This window comes from Silurus meridionalis, chromosome 5 (assembly GCF_014805685.1).
Source record: "Silurus meridionalis isolate SWU-2019-XX chromosome 5, ASM1480568v1, whole genome shotgun sequence".
Taxonomy (NCBI): Eukaryota; Metazoa; Chordata; class Actinopteri; order Siluriformes; family Siluridae; genus Silurus; species Silurus meridionalis.
The window spans coordinates 27,089,132-27,111,371 of record NC_060888.1 but is presented as its reverse complement, the minus strand read 5'-3'; the positions used below and the strand labels follow the sequence as shown (position 1 = coordinate 27,111,371).

At 41.7% G+C, this 22,240-nt stretch overlaps 1 protein-coding gene across 2 annotated transcripts in view; it reads right to left on the bottom strand.

Moving 5' to 3' along the window:
* Window positions 1-22,240, bottom strand: part of met (MET proto-oncogene, receptor tyrosine kinase) — a 63,078-nt gene that overhangs the window by 10,335 nt on the left and 30,503 nt on the right. The window contains exons 7-15 of one of the 2 annotated variants that reach the window (XM_046849611.1): window positions 22,074-22,176; window positions 21,142-21,278; window positions 20,889-21,053; window positions 19,900-19,996; window positions 11,880-12,098; window positions 8,156-8,302; window positions 5,117-5,273; window positions 4,793-4,933; window positions 4,183-4,416 (exon numbers count right to left, since the gene is read on the bottom strand). In XM_046849611.1, coding sequence (XP_046705567.1) covers window positions 4,183-4,416; window positions 4,793-4,933; window positions 5,117-5,273; window positions 8,156-8,302; window positions 11,880-12,098; window positions 19,900-19,996; window positions 20,889-21,053; window positions 21,142-21,278; window positions 22,074-22,176 — 1,400 coding nt within the window. The remainder of the gene's footprint in view (window positions 1-4,182; window positions 4,417-4,792; window positions 4,934-5,116; window positions 5,274-8,155; window positions 8,303-11,879; window positions 12,099-19,899; window positions 19,997-20,888; window positions 21,054-21,141; window positions 21,279-22,073; window positions 22,177-22,240) is intronic. The other variant, XM_046849613.1, reaches the window with a different exon arrangement.

The following is a 22,240-nucleotide window of genomic DNA, read 5'->3' as shown; positions in this document are numbered from 1 at the left end:
TGCAATGTGCTCTGAGGGGTCGTAGTGTAAATACAGCTATTGTGAAGCTGCTCGTACATTACAGCATTTCGGAGGAAAAGATTTTCTGCTGTGAACAAAAAAAAACCCCAAACAAACAAAAAACTTTATTCCCTCAGACACCGCGAAAAGTTCATTGTGGCTTCAATGCATTTTAACGTCAGAAACTACAAATCAGATTTATTTTTCTTTCATTTTTTAAACTCGTTTCCTAATAATTTTTGACAAAAGCATCAATAAAGATGGATGGATGGATGGATGGATGGATGGATGGATGGATGGATAGACAGACAGACAGACAGACAGACAGACAGACAGACAGACAGACATAGATAGATAGATAGATAGATAGATAGATAGATAGATAGATAGATAGATAGATAGATAGACAGACAGACAGACAGACAGATAAATAAATGGACAGACAGATGCACAGACATAGATAGATAGATAGATAGATAGATAGATAGATAGATAGATAGACAGACAGACAGACAGACAGACAGACAGACAGACAGACAGACAGACAGATAAATAAATAGACAGACAGACAGATGCACAGACATAGATAGATAGATAGATAGATAGATAGATAGATAGACAGACAGACAGACAGACAGACAGACAGACAGACAGACAGACAGACAGATAAATAAATAGACAGACAGACGCACAGACATAGATAGATAGATAGATAGATAGATAGATAGATAGATAGATAGATAGATAGATAGACAGACAGACAGACAGACAGACAGACAGACAGACAGACAGACAGACAGACAGACAGTCTTCCCAAAGTATCTGGCTCTTTTCAAAAGTCTAAATGAAATGTTCTGTATTTACACATGAGGAGATTTGATCTGCTCTGCATTTCCTTAGTGTGATCTAAACCCCAGGTTTGATCTGAATCCCAGGTTTGATCTAAACCCCAGGTGTGGTCTGAACCCCAGGTGTGATCTGAACCCCAGGTCTCCGAATGGAATCAGATTTGCCCTTCAGTGTGAACAGGGTGAGCTTGCGTGAACAGTCAGCAGATTAATACAGAGCAATGTTTCTCAATCTCCGCTTTCTAACTCCAACATTCCGTCTGGTTCAGACTTGTCGATAAGCTGATGAGTGACTTGAGGATGAGGACGTAAAAAGAAAACGAGCAGCGCAGTGGACCTTCACAACCAGGATTGTGAAACACTGCTTCAGATGAAGAGAAATGACTTCACACGCATGTTTGTAGAGTCTGAATCAGAGTGAAACTGATTTGGGTCAGTTATTATTCCAGTCTCACTCTGCACAACCCAAAAAACGCCTTTTATAAATCTCTTTCTTCAACAGTCCCAGTCTCCAGCAGTAATCTGCAGAGCTGCAGCTTTGTCCTGTTCTGCAAAGATGTATCTTTTTCTTACTATAGTTCATTTGGAAGTAATGCTGACAATAAACACTTATACACAGGATCTTCTGATGTTTCCTCACATCTCTCTTTTGGTTCTCACATAAAAGCCAAATGCTTAAAAGTTACATTATATGCACTGTATGGACAAAAGTTTGTGGATACATTTAGTCTCTATTTACTGTTAAAATATCCTCCACTCTTCTGGGAAGATGTTCCACCAGACTTTGTGGAGATGTGTGGAGATTCATTCAGCCCCAAAGATGTTAATAAAGTCAGGTAGTGATGTAGGTGAGATGAAGTGAGGAGCCCTGGGGTGCAGTCAGTGTTCACAGTCATACCAAAGGTGTTTAAATAGTGTTATAGCTCTATAGCAGGAGATCTTCCACTCAAACCCATGAAAAGCAGATCTTCATGAAGCTGGCTTCGTGCACAGGGGCACTGCCATGCTGGTGAACAGGTTTGGATCTTCTAGTTCAAGTTAACACAATTTTTTTTATTCCACATCCAAAGACGTCCTGTACAATTGTGTGCCTTCAATTTTGTGGTAACAGTTTGGAGAAGAACCACATATTGCAGAAAAGGTTAGGTGTCCCAATAGTGTTGTCCATATAGTGTATGATTAACATGGGTTGGAATGGAAGATCTCCAGCTATAAAACTCCAACCCTATTGAAGACCTCTGGGAAGAAATGTTCACACTGACTGCACCCCAGGCCTCCTCACTTCATCTCACCTTCATCAGTATCTGATTTTAATAACACCCTTGTGGCTGAATAAATGAATCTCCACAAATCTTCACAAAACATCTGCATACTTTTGGCATGACGTGTATCTTCATTTGCAACAGGTTCGGATCTCCTAGTTCAGCAAAAACTTCATACCACAGCTTCCAATAATATGGTAGAAGTTTGCAGAAGAACCACATCTGGAGGGAAAAGTCAGGATTCCAGATCAGGTGTCCCAGCAGAAAGACAGTAGCATTCTCCGTGTCCATCCAACATGAGCAGGCGTGGAGCAAGGTGGTTTTTGTGGTGTGCTGTTTCGAGGGTTGGGGTGCGTTTGAGGTAAAATAATGGTGTGTAGAGAAGTGTAATCTCCCCTCGGAGCTGCTATCACGTCCCCCCAGATGGCAGCCGAGTCAGATTACCACACGGAGCCGCGAGACAGCCCAACAATGAGACGGGAATTTAAAACGGGAACAAATCACCACAGAAAGCACCCCTCCTCCTCCCCCACACACTTACACTGTACTAAAACTTACACACACACACACACACATGTATAAACACAGAGCTGGGCTTTTCCCCGAGGAATTGCAATGGGGTTTTTTAGAGAATTGTATGCAAGACTGAGAATGCGAACTAGAACCCTACGTTAAATCTGATCTCACACACACACACACACACACACACACACACTCACAATCTTTACAGCGCAATGACCAGAGGAGGCAATTCTAGCCTTAAGACGTCCTGCAGTGTCGCCCCGATTCGACACGTTTTTATACGGCTTCGAGTTTCTTAAAAGCTCCTTCCTGCGTGAAAGTGCACAACTTCTACACCACGCATTCAGGCTCTAGGGTTTCAGACCGCAGGCATCAGTCATCGCTCGCGTTTTAGAGCACCATCGCTTGGAAAATTGTTAGCGTGTTAATGCAACAAAAAAACACAGCAAAAGAAAATCGTAATTTACGGATATTTGGAGAAAAACTCATGGCGCATTGGGTTTCATTACGGTTCTTTGATAGGACATAAAAATAATCGGGGAAAATGTATCGTTTGTCCATTTGACACATTTTTGGACTGCCCCAATATATATGCGCTTTATGGATGTATATTTTGTAATTTTGTTGATTTTTGGGCACGTGTGCGACGACATATTGAGGGGCATGAGCTCGGGTTCCTGAAAAATATATTGTTTGCGTTCATTTATTAAAAATAAATGCCTTTAATAATTTCAAGACATATTTTGGAAAGAAAATAGCAAAAAATTAGCTGCTAATAAGAAAGAGATTTTTCTTTTTGAAATCAAATAATTGTTGAAAAAAGTTTCCACGTTCTGTTTCATCCTTCATTGTTTTAGACACGTGAAACATTCTCTAGGGCAATATTTGTGCTTTATGGATGCTTTTTTATTTAATTATTTGGGTGATTATTTATTTATTAATTTTTTTTGTATGTGTGCAACAGCATATTGATACCTCAGAGAAACAGGACATGATCACTCGGGTTCCTGATCTTTGCGCAAATAAAAATATATATACTGCTTGCTTAAATTTATTTAAAATAAATGACATTTAGGGATGCAAAACATTATTTTAAGGCATACTGTATTTCAAAGAGAAAAGAAACAAATGTGCTGCTAATGAGTGATTTTTGAGGTGTTCTTTTATTTATTTTTGTATTTTTTTATTCGAATGATAATTGTGTAAGAAAGTTTCTACGTTTTGTTCGATCCTTCATTGTTTTTAACACGTGTGTGTGTGTGTGTGTGTGTGTGTGTGTGTGTGTGTGTGTGTGTGTGTGTGTGTGTGTGTGTGTGTGTGTGTGTGTGTGTGTGTGTGTGTGTGTGTGTGTGTGTGTGTGTTTTTCTTCTTAAATTACTGTGTATACAGTATTTTATATCCCATACTTGTATTGTTTTTCTAGAATCTGTATTTCGGTTTAAAGTTAGAAAACTGAAACTCCTTTTCATTGCCATGAAGACTGACGTGATCGTGATTAACGCATGCAGAATGCAGGTCGATTGTTGGAAACCTTCGGCGTGTCGCCTCACCTCTTCCGATGATCTCGTGAACGTGTAAGAGCAGGTCCTCCCTGGCGATGACGACGTGCTGCACCTCTTTCAGCAGCTCTGGGTGGAGGCTGCTCAGGTCCACGGGGGCGTAACCGGGCAGGAGGGGAGAAGACGGGTCTCCTTCCGCCCCCAGCATGGAGGACAGGTCCACGTGCGCGTGGACGTACGGAGGAGGACGACACGACTCGCTCGGAGACATCGGCAAGCTCTGGTCTGTGAGGGAGGTGGGGGGGTAGAAGGTCCAGAGGTCAATCACTGGCTGGGTAAAGCGTTAAACTACAGGGGTCATCTGAATGAGTAGAGATGTCTAAGAGGTCAGGTGATTACAAAAAAGGGAGAGGGGTGAAACTCGAGACCTGTTTTTTTTTTTTTTACGGATGAAAGACTGAAAGAGAGAGTTTTTTTTTTTGGAGTGACGACAGCAAATAGAGCATGCAACGAGGAGGAGGAAAAAAAGAAGGGAAGAGGATAAAGGTGTATCTGCTGAGCTTCAAAAGGATCCCTGCTGGAGCAACATGATGCACAACAAAAGAAAAAGTGGTATTTTTTTTTTTCTTTGCAGGAAGCAGCAAACGACAGCAAAACGTACCCTCAAGCAAAGTGGTTCTATAGTCCAGAGACTCGTGAGACACCAATTCGTTAGTGGGACTGACACTCCTCGCGTTTGCCAGCATGTCCAAGTGCGGAATGTGAGCACGGCCGTCATACCAAACCATCCCTTCAGCTAAATCTACACGCAGATAGAGAGAAAGAGTGTTTTTCAGAAAACAAGGACAGGCCGCTTCCCCATGTGCTCCTGCATTATCGCTCTACCCAGAAACTTCTCACACTCTCACACATGCTTTCATCAGAACGTCTTCCCGTTAAACTCCGAAACTGCAGAACGCAGAGAAGAAAGCGTGCAGATACGCACCATCGATGTGCTTCTTCCTCTTGATCCAGGCGAAGAGCGCGAGCAGTAAGAGCAGCAGGATGGACACGCACACCACGCCGGCGATTAGCGGCCTGTAGTCCTGCTCCTGCGCCAACATCACGCGGCCCAGAATGACCGAGGATGAAGCCTGCATCCACTGCAAACACACACACACACACAAACTTTCATTTACATTTATGGAATTGGGCAGGGACCCTTATCCAGAGCGGCTCAAGGGACAAATGGTGGCAGCTTCAAATGCTGGGATTTGAACTCAAAACCTTGTGATCAGAAGACCTGAATGAAGTGACTGCATTAAAAAGTTGCAAAATCCCCCCCGAAATTCTTCTTCTTCTTCTTCTTCTTATTATTATTATTATTTAGATTAAATTATATATGATCACAGCCAGTTCTAGCAATCAGTGTTTGAGTCATTAATATCATTCTATTAGTGTTCTGAGAGTCACATTCGAGTCTTTTCACATACAATTGTGATAAAAATGATAACAGGAACATTATAGTTATAATAAATCAGTACTTTGGAGACTTAAGTGCATTTGAAGGCAAAAACATTTGTACTTTTACTCAAGTGAAAGTTTAAATGGAAACTTATAGTCAAGTCAAGTCAAGTCAAGTTTATTTCTATAGCTCTTTTCACAACAGACATTGTCTCAAAGCAGCTTTACAGAAATCAAAATCAAGGTGAATGGTGTGTATTTATCTCTTATGAGCAGCATGGAGACTGTGGCAAGGAAAAACTCCCTTAGATGTTATGAGGAAGAAACCTTGAGAGGAACCAGACTCAAAAGGGGAACTCATCCTCATCTGGGTGACATCAAGAGTTTGATCATAAATCTTTCAACAATACAGAACACTGGAGAGTGAGAACTAACATGAGTACTGGAGTATAAGATTATAAGTGATGTTCTTTCTACAGTCTTATACAGTCTTTATGGTTATAAAACTAGGAGCTACTGAGCTCAACATTTGTGATCATCACAGATCCAACACCAGCTTCTCCATGCCAGAGCCTTTAAACACTCCAGGAGATCCAATGTCAAAACTCCACACATGCAGTGGGATCCAATTGGCACTGGTATGTCTCTAGATGGTTCGGGATGTTTGCGAGTTCGGCATCTACTTCTTCAAAGGTCCATAATCTTCATGAGGTGGGATTTTACTGGTGATATTTTACAGAGTGGATCTACTTTTACTACATGGTTCATGTACTTTATCCGTCTCTGCAACCAGTCATGGAAGACGAGCAGACCATTGAAACGTCACACTTTTGCGTGAAGAGGAATCTGAAGTACTCCTTGAGTTGTATATGTAAATGATGAAGAGGTAGAAGAGGTAAAAAAACTCAAATCCCGCCCCCTTGAGAGCCTCGGCGTGTTTATATAAACACACCCTTTACTTCAAACCCACTTCAATCAACGTTTTAAAAATGTTTATGCAAAAGAAACCTCAACTCTGATTGCTCAGAAGATGCTGGTAGCTTTTGTGAAACCGTGACCTTGACGGTGCTTCAGCTACATCGCAGGAAGATCTTCAAAAAAACAAAAGCAGCTCTATAAAACTTCCTCTTCTTCTTGGTGTAAATTACGGGTTTATATTTCATTATTCCATGTTCTGTTGACAGGAACTTAAAGGAACATCCTGTAGAAGCTCCACAGTTCAAGGAAGCAGTCTCCAGTAGATCCACATCATGATGTAAAAATAAATGGATAGAAAGATTGTTGCATCGTGTGCGAATCCATCAGCATTGATCAGGATGGAAAGCCGGTATGCTGATCAAACATTTAAATATACTTCATATAGAAAGGAAAAGGGAAAAAAAAACAATTTGACCTTGCGGTGATCTTCTTCTTTTTTTATAGATATATTCAGATCATCTGGTGGTGATCATTTCATTTAAATTCTATTTCGAGGTGCCACATTGAGAAGAATCTCAAGTGGACAAACGGAAAACATACACTCTACAGCCAAAAGTGTTTGGACACCTGACTTTTCCACCTAGCTGTGGTTCTTCACCAGTTACCAAGAAGCTGGAGACACACACGTGTACAGGACGTCTCTGGATGCAGTGGCATGAAATCTTCCCTTTAATTGAAGACTCAAACCTGTTCCTGTGCACAAAGCCAGCTTCATGAAGATATGCTTTCCATGGGTTGGGAGATGGTGGAGAGCACAAACCCTATGAGAACGCTGACTGCACCCCAGGCCTTCAGACCTTCTTACCTACCTCAGTACCTGACTTTACTAACACCCTTGAGCACAAATCTACCCAAAATCTAGAAGAACATCATCTCAGAAGAAGAAGAAGAGTGACCTTATTGGTCTTATGGTCAGGTGTCCACCAACTTTTGTCCATGTAGTATATTGTGTTGTGCTTGGTTAGGACTTTGCTGCAGTATAAAAGGATTGAAACACCAGGACATACTGCTATGGTGCAAAAAAAAAACTTCAGCACCAGGAAACTGCTTCATTACTCCAGCTAATATCACATGCAATCACAGTGGGAGAAAATCAAATCCCTGATTCTGTCCAGCATCATTTATTTCCTTCTCCATATGAAAAGGAAGCATTCATTTACTCAGAAATCATTTAGTGTTCAAAACACACACACAAAACAAACACACACACAGAAGCAGGACAGGAAATTGGATTAGAGTCAAGGCGGTTATTGAGTTTAAGCCGAGACGTGCGTTTTTCCCACACCGTGTTGATGAGAGACTCGTGTCACATCACGCACATGCTAACACTCACGGAGCGTGTAGTCGTCGCTCGGCCTCGTATCGGATCCGAACCGCAGAGCGACGATGGATGGAGAGGAAATACGAGGCGTCTTATCAGGGTTGCGTTCTGGGTTCATAAAACAACAATGTTTTCACCCATGGAAGAGGAAGAAAAAAAAGAGCATCTAATATCCCGCTCGGGAAATATGATCGAGCTCGGAGTCCCGTGAAATCGACTGACGAGCGATAACGATGCGCAGTTATTGAAGGAGAGAGACAGAGCGAAGGAATCATCTCTCACCTCCACCTCCAGCTCTCTGCTGGCAGCCTGGAGCTCCGAGGGCACCGTGCACTCCAGTGTGTTTCCCACCAGAGTCACACTCTCACAGGAGCGATTGGACACTCGCAACACCTCGCCCTTCACCGCTTCCATGTCCACACGAGGAACCTGGACGAGAAGACAGAGAGAAAAGACGTGGCTTTTATTCCACACTGTTCCTACTAGTGTTTCTGTTCGGTGTGGAACACAATAAATATAAAGTGTATATGTTATTATCTTCATCTTTGGGAGGTTGAAGCTCAGTGGTTACGGCTCTTGGTTACTGATTATGAGGTTGAAGGTTTAAGCCCCTGGTATCACCAAGCTGCCACTCTTGGGGCCCTTGAGCACGGCCCTTAACTCTCTGTGCTCCTGTTATATGGCTGTCATTGTGCTCTGAGTCCCGCTTCCATCAACATCCAACATCACTGGGATACGTGACAAAAGAGTTTCACTGTGCTCTTTTCTTTCTTTTTCTTTCTTTTTCTTCTCTATCTTTCTTCCTGTTTTTCTTTCCTCTTTCTGTTTTTCTTTTCTATCTTCTTTTTCTTTTTCTTTCATTTTTCTTTTTCTCCTTTTCTCCACCTTTCTTTCTTTTTCTTTTTCCTTTTCTTTCTTTCTTCATCTTTTATTCCTTCTTTTTCTTTTTCTTTTCTTTTTTCTTTCTTTTTCTTATATTTCCTTTTAGTTTTTCTCTTTTTTTCGTTTCATTTTTCTTATTCCTTCCTTCCTTCCTTCCTTACTAAAACTTTCATCAGTGTGATAGTGTCGAGTTTGTGCCAATAACCAATGAAACGATTTTACGATGAAATGAAGACTCGTCACCAGTCACCACTGGATTATTTTTTTATTAATGAATGTCCGGAAATGTTTTCCTCTTTTTATTCCAAAGGTCCTTTTTTACGTGTCACGTGTATTAGAGCACAGTGAAATTCTTACTTCTCATATCCCAGTGATGTCAGGAAGCTGGGGTCAGAGCACAGGGTCAGCCATGACACAGGAGCACAAAGGGTTAAGGGCCTTGCTCGAGGGCCCAACGTTGGCAGCTTGGCGATACCAGGGTTTCAACTCGCAACCTTCTGACCAGTAACCCAGAGCCCTAACCACGGAGCTTCACTTCCCCAAAGCAGCACTCGCTCCATTTTTGGAACACTGTCTGAACTGTAGATACAAACATACATTTTCAATATCACTGATGTGAGTCTTTTTTATATCTGAACAACATTAAATAATTATTTTTTATATTTTATTCTCTTTCTAGGAAATTCCTAGTTGTGGGCTGCTAATTGTGTTAATTACAGTTCGCAATGCAAATGAGCTCGGAGAAATGCAGAGCGGGAAACATTTGCGTTGAAGTCAGTCTGCCAATCTGAAATACAAACTCAGTCAGACTCCAAAACCCAGACAGAAAGAGAGAGAGAGAGAGAGAGAGAGAGAGAGAGAGAGAGAGAGAGAGAGCAGAAGGCAATAAAGAGAGTGATCACATTCTTTGCATGACAGACTGGGCTTTGCTGATTGGACACACTGTTCACTTCTGCACCTGTTCCCATACACTAACAATCAGCCAACGACCCGATACAATCCCACACACACACACACACACACACACACACACACACACACACAGATTTCTGGACCAAAATTGTTTTTTTTACGTCCTGCTGCAGATCAGAACTCGTGTTAATGCTTTTTTTCCAAATCTTCCTGAACGAGTGCTGAAATCTGAAATCTGCTGCTCGACTAATTCGACCTGCTTCACTCCTGATCTTTTCTGGTCCATTTACAATCTTTAAGCTGTCAAGCTCTATTTTCTATTTAGTGACAAAGAAAAAAGAACAAAAGGACAAACCCTGGCATGGAGCGCCACCAAGCCAAACAAGCAAACTGCATGGGAACGAGCACGAAGGTCCCTGCTGGAGGACTAATACCTGCTCCGGGTCACGTTATCACTAAACACGATCGATCCACAAACGTGTGCAGTGTGATAAATGTCTCCAAAACAATAGAAGAACATCGTCCTAATGAATTTTATTGTGAAGGAGAACAAAATGGCCGATCGTTATTCAGTGATACGCCTCACAGAATTGAGTATACTGTATATACAGGTATTAGCTTGAAGCTAACTTCCAGCTCCGGATGAATAAATGTCTTTATAAACAGGTTAGAAAGTTGCTATATGTGGTAACACATGGAGTGTGTGGTAAACATGAAGATTTATTTTTGGGGATTTGGTTGGTAATAAATTGTTGGGTTTTGTTTTAAAGAAAATAATAAATATATATTTATATATTCAGTTCAATAAGATTCATGTTTATTCGTATTGAGCTTTTAACAATGAACAATGCAGCTTTACACAGATAACGTGGTGATAAAAATGAATATGTTCTTTATAAGTTTAAGTTTGTCCCTGATGAACAAGTCGGTGGAGACTGTGGTGAAGGAAAAAGAAACCTTGAGAGGAACCAGACTCAGGAGGGAACCTCATCCTCATCTGGGTGGGTGGTAAATCGCACAAATACGTTGTTCGCAACTGACCTTAACCGAGATTTACATTCTATTTTTTTAGGCAAGTTTTTCGCTAAATCTCTGAAAAATAAGTTCAGTTTCACGTCTGTGGTACAAGCCGAGAGAAATTCGCTCAGAAAGCTGATTGGCTGTTGCGTGTTGCCATCATTGGTAGTCTAAATTCAGCGAATTATATTTGAACTAGCAAAAGAAAGAACTACAACACCATGGAAACCAACAAACATTTAAGTTCTAAAGTGCTGTGGGAGCATTTCAATGAGAATTAGAGGCAGCGTTACGTGGACATCAGCTAAATATACTTTAACGCTAAATAACGTGACTATACTATAACTTTTACTAAATAATGCTGAATGTTATTGGTTGTTATTTATGCTAACTGAAGCTGTTTTGGTTACTGAATTGTCAATTAAATGACCTCACAAACATAGTAAGAAATAAGTGTGTGTATATGTGTGTGTATACGGTGGGGTTGTGTGGGTGTGTGTATATGGGGAGGGGCAGGGTTTTTTTTATGTCTGGGGGGTGTTTGGTTTGATTCTGGGGTCCACACTGAGAGGGGTCCACCATTACCACCAGCTCAACAGCTGCACTTAACCAGTGAGTGGCAGTTCAAGAAAAATCTCCTGCGTGTGTCATTGTTCGAATGTACGTTTTTTTCCACCCGGTTTCCGTTGCTAATGTTCACCATTAATGTGTCAAACCCTGGAAGCCTGAGGAGATGCGAACAATAAGAGAGATGGAGGGAACAGGCAGGTTTGAGGGTCAGCTGGTCCGCAATAGGAAATGAACTGCGTTTCCTGTTTGGTCTCGCTATTATTTCCTTCCACTTCACCGAGTGCTAAAAGAATCAGGGTGGTTTGCGTGCATGCAGAGCGAAGCGCTGAAGAATAGACTGAAATCTGGGTTTGTAATATTTATGATGTCTGAGATACAAATAAAAGAAAATTCATGCTCATATGTGTATAATTTACATTTATGTATATTTGCAGATGCTCTTATTCAGTTTTCTCAGTTATGCAGTTTAGCAGTAGCAGCTTTTTGTCCTGGGATTTGAACCTACGATCTTCTGGTCATCTTATTCACTGAGCTGCCAGTTATGTTGAGATCTTTTTTAAGAGCACTCATTTCTAAGTGTGTGTGTGTGTGTGTAAGTGAGTGTTGTTAAAAGTGGCTCTCATACTTTAATCTCCAGCACACTCTTGCTGCCTCTGGGCGTCAAAGTGGGCTTCTGAAACTCCTCGAACCTCGGGTCCTCCACGTAGGTCATGTCGTACTGCCGCGTTGAGAAGCCGTCGAGTATGAACTTCATCTTGGTGGCGACCGGAGGACGAACGTTGAGGCCCTTCAGCGAGGGGGTGATGCACACTATGGTCAGTCTGTCTTCGCCCTGTGTGCAGGTCTGAAACACAAGCAACAATGTCAATACATCTGGTCCAATCTCACAACAATGGGAATAGAACACACACATTTTGTGATTGTATTCCCAAAAAGGTTTTAAAGGTTGTGGAAAAATTATCGTTCTGTCTGAAACTTGGACTAGCTAGAATTCACCAATGTAGGTAGTAGGAAACTAAACTACATAAATAAAAAATAAAATAAAAAGAGTGGAGGAAATTATAAGGGCAAATCAGCACTAAATGTGGAATGCTCCAAAAAAGCACATACCGTACTTATGACCAGGTGTCCGCAAACATTTAGCAAGACAGTGTTTTTAGAGGGAGATGACACATGCCTGTAAATTTGTGCAGCAGAAGCTCTGTTTCAGGCTGCAATTATACCCAAGAAGGTACAGAAGTATTGAACGCTAATTAAAACCAATATCAAATACCTAAATATGGAGACGGACGATCTGCTGCGGCGGCCCCAACCGAGAGCAGCCGAAAGAAGAAAAAGATCAAATACCTAAATAGTAGGTTTTTAAAGTTCACGCTTTTAAGGAGGAAAATCCACTCAACGGTTCCCTGCCTAAATTGTTCGTAATAAAAGCTAAATATACAGTAGAGGCGTTCATATTTTCCCCCAGTCGTAGCTGGAATTTCATCCTGAGATCCCACTCCGCCACTCCTTGCTAACCTGAACGCATCGTGAATGCAGATGTGTGCGGTTTCTGTTTAAATCGTCGCTAGAGGCACTTAACTCAACTCTGGTGTTTATTAAATCCTGCTCGAAGGTGCACTGTTGTCGGATTACACGCCTCATTTACAGCTGAAAGTGTCCTGGCAGAGCAAACCCTCCTGAACAAACCACTCGGATTTGACATTTTGAACTCTTCATCTACCTGCTAGTGTGTCTCCGGGGACCCGAGCAAAGTTAGGAGAAGTTTGAAAATGGTGCGAACGCCGCAGTACAGTGGAACCAGATGGAAATCCCATCTTGCGTGTGCTGTCGATCGGCAGCGTTGGCATGTGCTGGATGAGCTTTAAGAGGGGTCCTTTTGAGACTTGTGGTCTGTAACGTGTATGAGTTATGATTTGGGGGCGTAGCAGATGCCTCCGTCGTTGGCAGCGTTTCGAGTCCATCGTGCCTCCTGTCCACGCTGTTTGCTTTAATCGTGTCGTCTTTTTGGCACTTTAGCTTCAAAGGAAAATTCAGTTTTGTCGTCATGTTCTCAGACACATCCTGAAAGATCGGTAGCTCCTGTAGCGCCGGGTTTAGTTCTTGTTCCTGCCTTAACCTACTATGTAATCTCCACTCATGCCTTTATGGTATTTTGACTGACAATTGAGCAGTCGATGGTTAAGGTCCTTGCTCAAGGGCCTAGCAGTGGCAGCTTGGCGGTCCTAAGATTTGAACTCGTGACCTTCCGGTCCATTGTCACAACCCCTGATCTACCAACTCTGTGAGTGTGTCGAAGTTTTGCACTTGGGCTCCTGTTTTCTGGTCATGAATGATAAGATTATATGGAAATAGACAGACTTGATGATGAGTTTCCAAAATGGAGTTCACAATGCATCATTTCAGCAGTCCAGATCTCAGAAAAAAAGTTTCTCAGTGTGCTGGGGTGAGGAGAGGTGGAGTGGAGTGGATTTAGAGTGGGGAGGGTTTGAACTCCCCACAGGCGATCAGACCACGGTAAATATTTGCAGTGCGTTAAAAAACACAGCCGCAGCGTATTTATCTACCACACCAAAGAGACAAACGTGACCTTGAGCAGATAGAGGTACAAAGTGCACAAGCTGCACGCTGAAATCATCACAATCATCTCTCAGGGAATATCCTTCTCAAACAAGGTTTTATACCACAGTATAATTAATTTATTCATCATTAAACTTAAAGAAGTGCAGAATCCGAAGTCCTGATTGGTCGGAATGGGGTTGAATTTTCTAGAACTCGAGCTCTCACAATAGTCAAAAGTGGAAAGCTGTCTCTGTACCTTTTGTCTTTGTAACTTTTTTTGAAAATGCAAATGTTTGCGCAGAAATAATCGTCTGGTTATGTGCCGATTATCCAGGATCGGGCGTAAATGTCCGCAGTCGCTAACAAGACTTCCGCACCACACTCTCTTCCATGAGCGCATCCACACTGTTGTCTGCCATCTTGATTAGCGGTCTCTGGAGTGGCCCACGGCTTGTGCGCCACCTATCGTTAATAGGACATGCTAGTCACTGACTACTGCGTGCACTTCCACCACGCTAGCATCCATTTTTATACTTGCAACATTAAAAGTCTTGGTTTGACTTGAACGTCCCTCGTATAAACCTGCAACAACCTGGTTGTCATGTGATATTATTGGAAACCGAAACTCGCCTCCTCTGTCTGCACGTAATATGTCATTTAAGGTTTTTTTGTCATTTCAAACAAAATCACAGATGGAAGGTAAACACGCTCACAGCCTACACACACACACACACACACACACACACACACCCCTGATTAATCACTTTACAAAATAAACTCCATGTGTGTCTGAATAGAAACAAACCCCCTCTTTATTTAGTTCTGCATGTAATATTCTGGATTGCGTGAAAACTCCAGTCTCTCTCGGCATTTATCTGTAGAAGGGATTCGGTCGCACTGAAGGATTTGCGGTTGAATAACAGCTGCTAAAGAAAAGAGACAAAAGAAGAAACAGATACTGCGACGTCTCGAGTTTAAGCCCAGGGCTTCTATATACGGCCTCAAAGGGAGTTACATGAGAAAGTTTATAACAGCGGGCGCAAGCAAACGCTCAAACCACACCGAGTAGCACAGAATTCACAACACCTTCTCAGATCGCTATCTACGACACGACAACACGAGCGCAAGACTGTGACCCAAACCTCGGTGAGATCCATCATGAGGATGCACTACAGCAAATGAGTTCCAGACACTCTGTAGATTTAGCAAGATGATGAACCAGCGCTTTTCTAGCGCTCTCATGTTACACGCCCAGCATTATTAAGAACGATTGTATTTCTATACACTAGGGATTGCATCGGTTTTCATATATTTGCAGCCGTAAAAAAATTTTATTTCTATATAATTATCAGTAGATGCGCTGATACTTTATATACTCGGAAAGTGAGTTATAATTAGTGACCAATATTTGATATTTAGATCGATTTCTTGTCGCTAAACTTTCTCGAGCGCGTTATGACATATCGCAACGCTACAGAGACCAAGGCGTGTCCTGAGAGTCACATAGAATACAGATTAACATGGCAGAGGTAGAGCTGTGACTTCCTGAAGACTTCCTTCTTTTTCTTTTGTTTGTGAAAGGGTCATGTCAGAAGGCACTTATGTAGAATAATTGATGATTTGCTGTCTGTCTGAACCAAAGAAATTAGCGTGAACTATCTGTAGCATATTGAATTGCACAGCAGTGTATTGTTTTTTATTGCATCTTAATGAGTTGAAGCGTATTGTGTTAAATCGAATGGAAATCGTATCACTGCATCGTTATGGGGTAAATTGCATTTCTTTCCATTGATACAGTAGCTGTTTCATATGGATCTTTAATGTATCGTATCATTGGCTAATCGGATCGCATCAGCCTCAGTTATGGAGCTGCACATCCCTAACATAGACTAATATTTATTTGTGTATTTAATAAACCCGTGCCGACGCAGGTTTCAGGTCGTGTTCACATCAAGCATCAGGGTGGGGGAAAGTCGGATCTCTGCGACTTCAACCATGGCTTGGTAGATGGTGTCAGATTGAACACATGATAACCTCAAGTAGAATGAATGGATATCTGGCTGTTACCCAAAATTCACTTTCAAGTCTGGTTCCCCTCAAAATGTCTTCCTCATATCATCTCAGTAAGATTTGTTTTCCTCTCACCATCACCATCACGATTAAAACGCACACGGGTTCGTCTATTTATTTTAAATGTATACTTTTAATCTAAATATTTCTGTAATCCTACCTGGTGACATTGTGTAAAGCGCTACACAAATGAAACAGGATTGAACTGACTCCAGCATATAAAGAGGTCGTCTAAAAGATCTGGTTTGTATTACCGTATCCTGAGCTTTCTGTGACCTGTAATCAAACCTGTGATGAATCATAGCAGCATCAATGAAACTTTTCCATCAGGCAGAAAAAAGATGCAGCCGTGAGCTTAATTCAACCCATCCAGCGAACATGTGGAAATCCCAGAGAACCTGTGACCAAATTCTGGGCCAAAAAAACACCATATAAACAAAAGAATTGGCACACCTGCCCTTTCCAGCCGTATGTGATGCTTTCACAAAGAAAGAAATTCACTTTAACTAGGAGACACTAAAAATCCCTGTGCGCAAAGCCTGCTACATGAAGATATTCTTTATATGGATTGGAGTGGAGAATCTCCTGCTATACAGATATAAACCCTCTTGAGCACCTTTGAGATGAACCCCAGGCCTCCTCACTTTCTCACCTGCATCAGTACTTGATTTTATTAACACCCTTGTGGATGAAAAAATCTTTCAAATCTCCCAAAATCTAGTGGAACATCTTCCCAAAATTGTGGAGATTATTAGAACAGCAAATGCGGACTAGACGTGGGGAAAAAATGAAGCGCACATTAATCTTATTCTCAGGTTTCCACAAAAATTTGTCCATAATCGTATTTCCTTGCCTTTGTGTCTTTCTGCAAAAGTGTGTTCTGCATGAACATGTCGGAGATTTTCTTATTATTCTTTCCCAATTTGATGAAGCTGCTTTTACACTCAAAGAATTGCGAAATTTAGTCAAAAGAACAAAAGTGAGATTTCAATAGTCTTGAAAAAGCTTTGAGATTATTATTTCAACTTGTAATCAGAACAAATCTCTCAAAAAATGGTGACATAATCCTATATTCAGTTTACTGAAATATAAAGTGTAAATGTGAATTTATTCTAAATATTAATTTTTTTGGTTCTGGAGCAAAGTGATGTGTAAAAGTGTGCGTGATTTGTCCTATCAGGACCTCAAACTAGGAAGGATGAATAAGAAAATCCGGCATGCTAAAGAAAGCAAGATGTTTTTTATGCTCTCCTTCTTCTTGATGATGCATTTAGCAACAAGCAGCGGGTTGTAAAAACGCCTTTCATGTCGGTGGGAAAGCCGAGACCTGGCTGAGCTCTGGATTAAGTCGAGATTGTTGCTGCAGATTCTATATAGAAGACTTTCCCCTACTCGTTCACATCGCTGGGGTCCGACATGTTTTATCACTTACAAATTTTTTTTTATTATACTGTTCAAGGATGCGAACGATCATCCAGAACCAAGCTCAATCCCACACGAAGGAAACTTGAGACCCGGAACCCGGTTCTGCACAAAACCTTGAAAGATTCACTTAAGTGGCTCAGACAAAAGGCTTTTTTTCCATAAAGAAACCTCCCCAATAAAAGCAAAACAAAAAACCCTAATAAAACACTTTTCCATTGGACCGCATGCTGTTAATGGTGAGGAATTTACAGTGCAACAGCTGGAGCAGGCGTTCAGAATCACTGTTAAAGACGTAGCGGCTTCTGCTGCATGCAAAAACACGACCTGTCTGATCTGCGTTCGTCGTATTGAGGACGGAACCAAGAAGAGCAGAAATATTCAACTCGGAAGTTCGGATTTTATTATTGTTTATTTGTAGAGCAGTTTCAACAATGAACATCGTCGCAAATCAGATTTGAAACGGTTATTAAAAATGTATTTTTAATTTTTAAAAGAACGTATACGTTTGTGCACCATGAAAACACAGCACCTTGTACCTGGACTTGTCAATGTCACTTTAATACACCACATAAGCAGTTACATTTTTTATTTACTTATATTTTATACCTCATTTTTTATATTCTATTTCTATTTACTTGTCGGACAGTTGTAAAAATCATTTCACTACATGTCGTACTCTGTATTAATGTCTATGTAACAAATAACATTGAATTTGATTGAATTTAACTTGATAATTATACAGTAATTGCGAGTTTATCCTTAATGAGAGAGTCAGTGGCGACTGTTTCCAGAAAAAACTCCTTGAGAGGAACCAGACTCAAAATGGAACCCGTCCTCATCCTCAACACTGCATGTCCATTCATTACAGTTCCATCATTAAGGTGTTTAGTAATAAGGAGATTCAATGCAACCTGTGGTCATGAGCCTTTTCAGTAGAATGTTGATATTAATTACAGAGAGTTACTTTAAACTTTCTTTCGGCTTCTCCCGTTAGGGGTCGTCACAGCAGACCATCCGCACGTCTGATTTGGCACGTTTCCACGCTGGATGCCCTTCCTAATGCAACCCTCCCCATTTATCCAGGCTTGGGACCAGCACTAAGAGTGGCTGGGGTTGGTTCCCTGACCGGGGATCGAACCCGGGCTGTAGCGGTGAGAGCGCCGCATCCTAACCACTAGACCACCAGGGGACCTCTACAGAGGGTTACTTTATTTATCTATATTTCTAAATTATCATCTTCAAAATAGTCCCTGTGCACAGCAAAGCAGCGCTGGATCTTCATCTTCGGGAAGAGGGCGAAGTCTGCAGGAGTAGGTTGGGTGCGGAAGTGAGATTGTGTGGATCGTTCTCAAACGATCATCATGCACGAGTTGGCGAAAGGTTACGACATTCCCAGAGGTTGAGCTCGTCGAAGGTCTTCCTGATCCCTTAGCGTCTTCCACTGGCGTTCCGTGTGCCGCTCGAAACACCTTGCAGCGTCAAATGTATGTCATGGCAAACGTCTCTGTGATAGATTTGCACAGTTTCCACGCAGAATTTCACGTTTGTTCTTTGTTCTTACTTGCTGTACGTGATGGAATCGCAGACGTGTGAAAGCACGTGGTCAAAATAGTACCAGTTACACCATTAGTCTCAAACGTTTTTATCGTATTAAAGCCAAAAGACCCCAGACTATCAGTTATACTGCCTTTCTTCCTCAAAATGTTCACCTTCCGTTCACCAAAACCAAGATTCTTAAACTCTGGTCCAACGTAACAATGTTCCTGTGCACAAAGTGAGCTCCATGAAGGTATGGATGTGAATGTGAAGGTTTGAGTGGAGTCCTAGACAAAACCCTGACCTCACCGAACACCATTGGGATGAAGTGGATCTGAAGCTTACTGACCTCCTCCAATATCAGTCTTGTAGTTGAATGAATATTAATCCCAACAGCCCTAAAACGCCCTAAAATCGAATAGAAAAGTCTTCCTACAAGAGTTGAGCTGATTAAACCAGGAAAAGAAGAAGAAGAAATCTGAGTGAGATGTTTAACAAATACAGATGAGTCTGATAGTCAGGTGTCTACAGACATTTTGGATTTGAGCACAAGACCTGAACAATGATGGAACTGTAATTAATGGACTTTCAGTGCCACCCAGATAAAGACTTTGAAGTCTGGTTCCTCTCAATGTTTCTTCCTCATACTGTACCACTGTACAAAAGGAATCTGCTTTGAGACAAAGTCCATTGTTAAAAATCGAAATAAAAACTAAATCTGCAACAGAACCTGAGCAGAAACCAGGACTCCACTTCGGTCAACTGTGAGGAAATGTGAGACGTGCCACATTTGGATTAGCATAAGAATGAGCTTGAAGTGAATGATGTCCAGGACCACTGGTAGGAAATTTGCTTCATGAAGGCTAAACTCTGGTTTTTACATTTCCTCTTCGCATTTGCAGCTCTGACGGGGTTTTTCTTTGTGTATGTGTGTGTGTGTGTGTGTGTGTGTGTGTGTGTGTTTTCTTTACTTCTTCTCACAGTGGGATTAATACCTTTAACACCTGGACTTGAACTTGATAGTATGTGGGCATGGTGTAAAATGGACTCACCACATAAACCTCTTTGAACGGAGGACCGCTGAGGACCATCTGAGGCTGCATGGCTGAGTGAAGGTAGACGCCAGACGCTATCACCGTGCTGCCTCCACTACACACACACACACACACACACACACACACACACACAAACACACAGAATTAACAAACCTGCTGCTGTATACAGTACATGCGCACTTCCTGCCTTCCGACCACCAAAGCTCCCGAATCATTCACAACCTTCTCAATAGCTCAATTATTCTCTTTCTCAATCTCTCGCTCTCTTTATTCATGCTGGGAGATTTTTTTTCTTTCTCTGTCTTACCTCACTCTCACTCTCAGGATAGTATTTTTCCTATAAACCCTCGCCTCCTTCGCAGCCATTTGTCCACCTGTCATCTGCTCATCCGCGGTTAGCTTCGCTTTGCCAGATTTTTTCTTTAATCTCTTCCAAACACCCACACTATTTTTTTTTTTTTAGTTTACAGCAGTTTATATGTCCAGCCGCCTTCTGCTCTGTATCCTTTCATGCTTTTCCTTTTACCTCATTTTAAAACTGACCTCATGAGGCAAATGTAATATTACATATATGACATTACATTACATTTTTTCTGACACACTTATCTGATTCATCTCATTCATAGATCTGAGCAGCTATGGAGATAAGGGCCTTGTTCAGGAGCCCTGGAGGAAGCTTGGGGTTTAAGGTTTAATGCCTTAACACTAAGCTTCCACATCCCCAGCATTAATATGACTGGATTAAAACCACAGGGCTAGATTAAAAAAAAAAAAAAAAGAAAGTGATAAAAATAACCCCCTTTTTGGAGTCTTAACTTTCAACCATCCACTTAGTGAAGCATGGTGGTGGTTGCTTTATGTTGGAAATAACCATAGGAATCTTGGTTGCTTCTATAAACCTACAAATTTTCAGCACTAATGTACCATTTGCCCCCCCCCCCCCCCCCCACCCCTTTACTCGAGTATGGGTAAAGGGTCAAACACACCTGATGAAAGAACGTGTGGGCTGGATGTTATGGATCAGCGGATCCTCATTGTAGGTGTAGTTGGACGGAGCTTGGAACGTCACTCCATCGATATGCACCTGCACACTGTGTTGGGAGAGAACGTCCTGAGGTGGAGTCTGGCACGTCAGCATGCTGGCTGATGAACTGCAGGAAGGTGACACCACCAGTGAGACAGAATACATCATCTTTCTGATTATCAAGGGTTTATACAAATAAAAATCCGCTCGCTTACCTCCGAAACACACAGGTGCCACGGCCGATCGTGATCTTCCGCGAGCTTCCGCTGTTCAGGAACGAACCCTTAATGGTCAGCCTGGTTCCTCCAGATTTGGGCCCAAATTCAGGAACGATTCCGGTGATAACAGGGTTCTTAGGAAGGAATATATATATATATATGCTCAGAAAAATAAAACAGTGCACATTTTTATTTGGATCCATCAGTGACAGTTCCTTAGTATCACAATAATAACATAAGCAAAATTGTGTTGCCAGGAGTTTTTGCTTGCTGGTTTATGGCAAAAGTACTGAATTCTTCTTGCATTAATATCCTTTAAACTTGGGTGGTGAAGTGAAGAACACTGATGATCTCTTCATCATGGCACCTGTTAGTGTGTGGATTTATTTATTAGGCAGCAAGTGAACATTTTGTTCTTAAAGTTGATGTTAGAAGCAGGAAAAATGGGCGAGCATAAGGATTCAAACGAGTTTGACAAATTTTGACGTCTAGACGAGCATCTCCAAAACTGGTTAGAATCTATCAAAAGTGCTCCAAGGAAGAAACAGTGGTGAACCGGCGACAGGGTAGTGGGGGACGAGGCTCGTTGATGCACGTGAGGAGCGAAGGCTGGTCCGTGTATCTGAAAATAGCTCAACATACAGCCATTCACTTTTATGAGATGCTCAAACCATTATTACAACCCAGGTACACAACCTACTAACAGTTCCATGGCCAATACTGGGTCACGACCTGGTATTTAGGGACCTCTGCCTTACACCAACTCACAAATTATGTCATTTGTTGATTTATATTAAATCCATTTTAGTTCAATTTCATAAATAACAGAAAAAGTGCTGCAAATCCTTGAACTCCCTCATTTCCCATAAGTTTTCCATAATTTTCAGGACAATGTATTTGTTTGTTTGTTTGTTTTCGAGAATTCTTACCACGAACGAAAAGCCCTCGAGCCATCCTTCCTCCTTTCCGCTGCGTACTCTGACAGTGCGATCCGAACTGGACCCTTCCACATGATCCAGGCTGCAGATCAACCTACACGCACAAAGACCAAAACATCTCCTATGACTTAAAACAATAAACAAGCTGGAAATTGTAG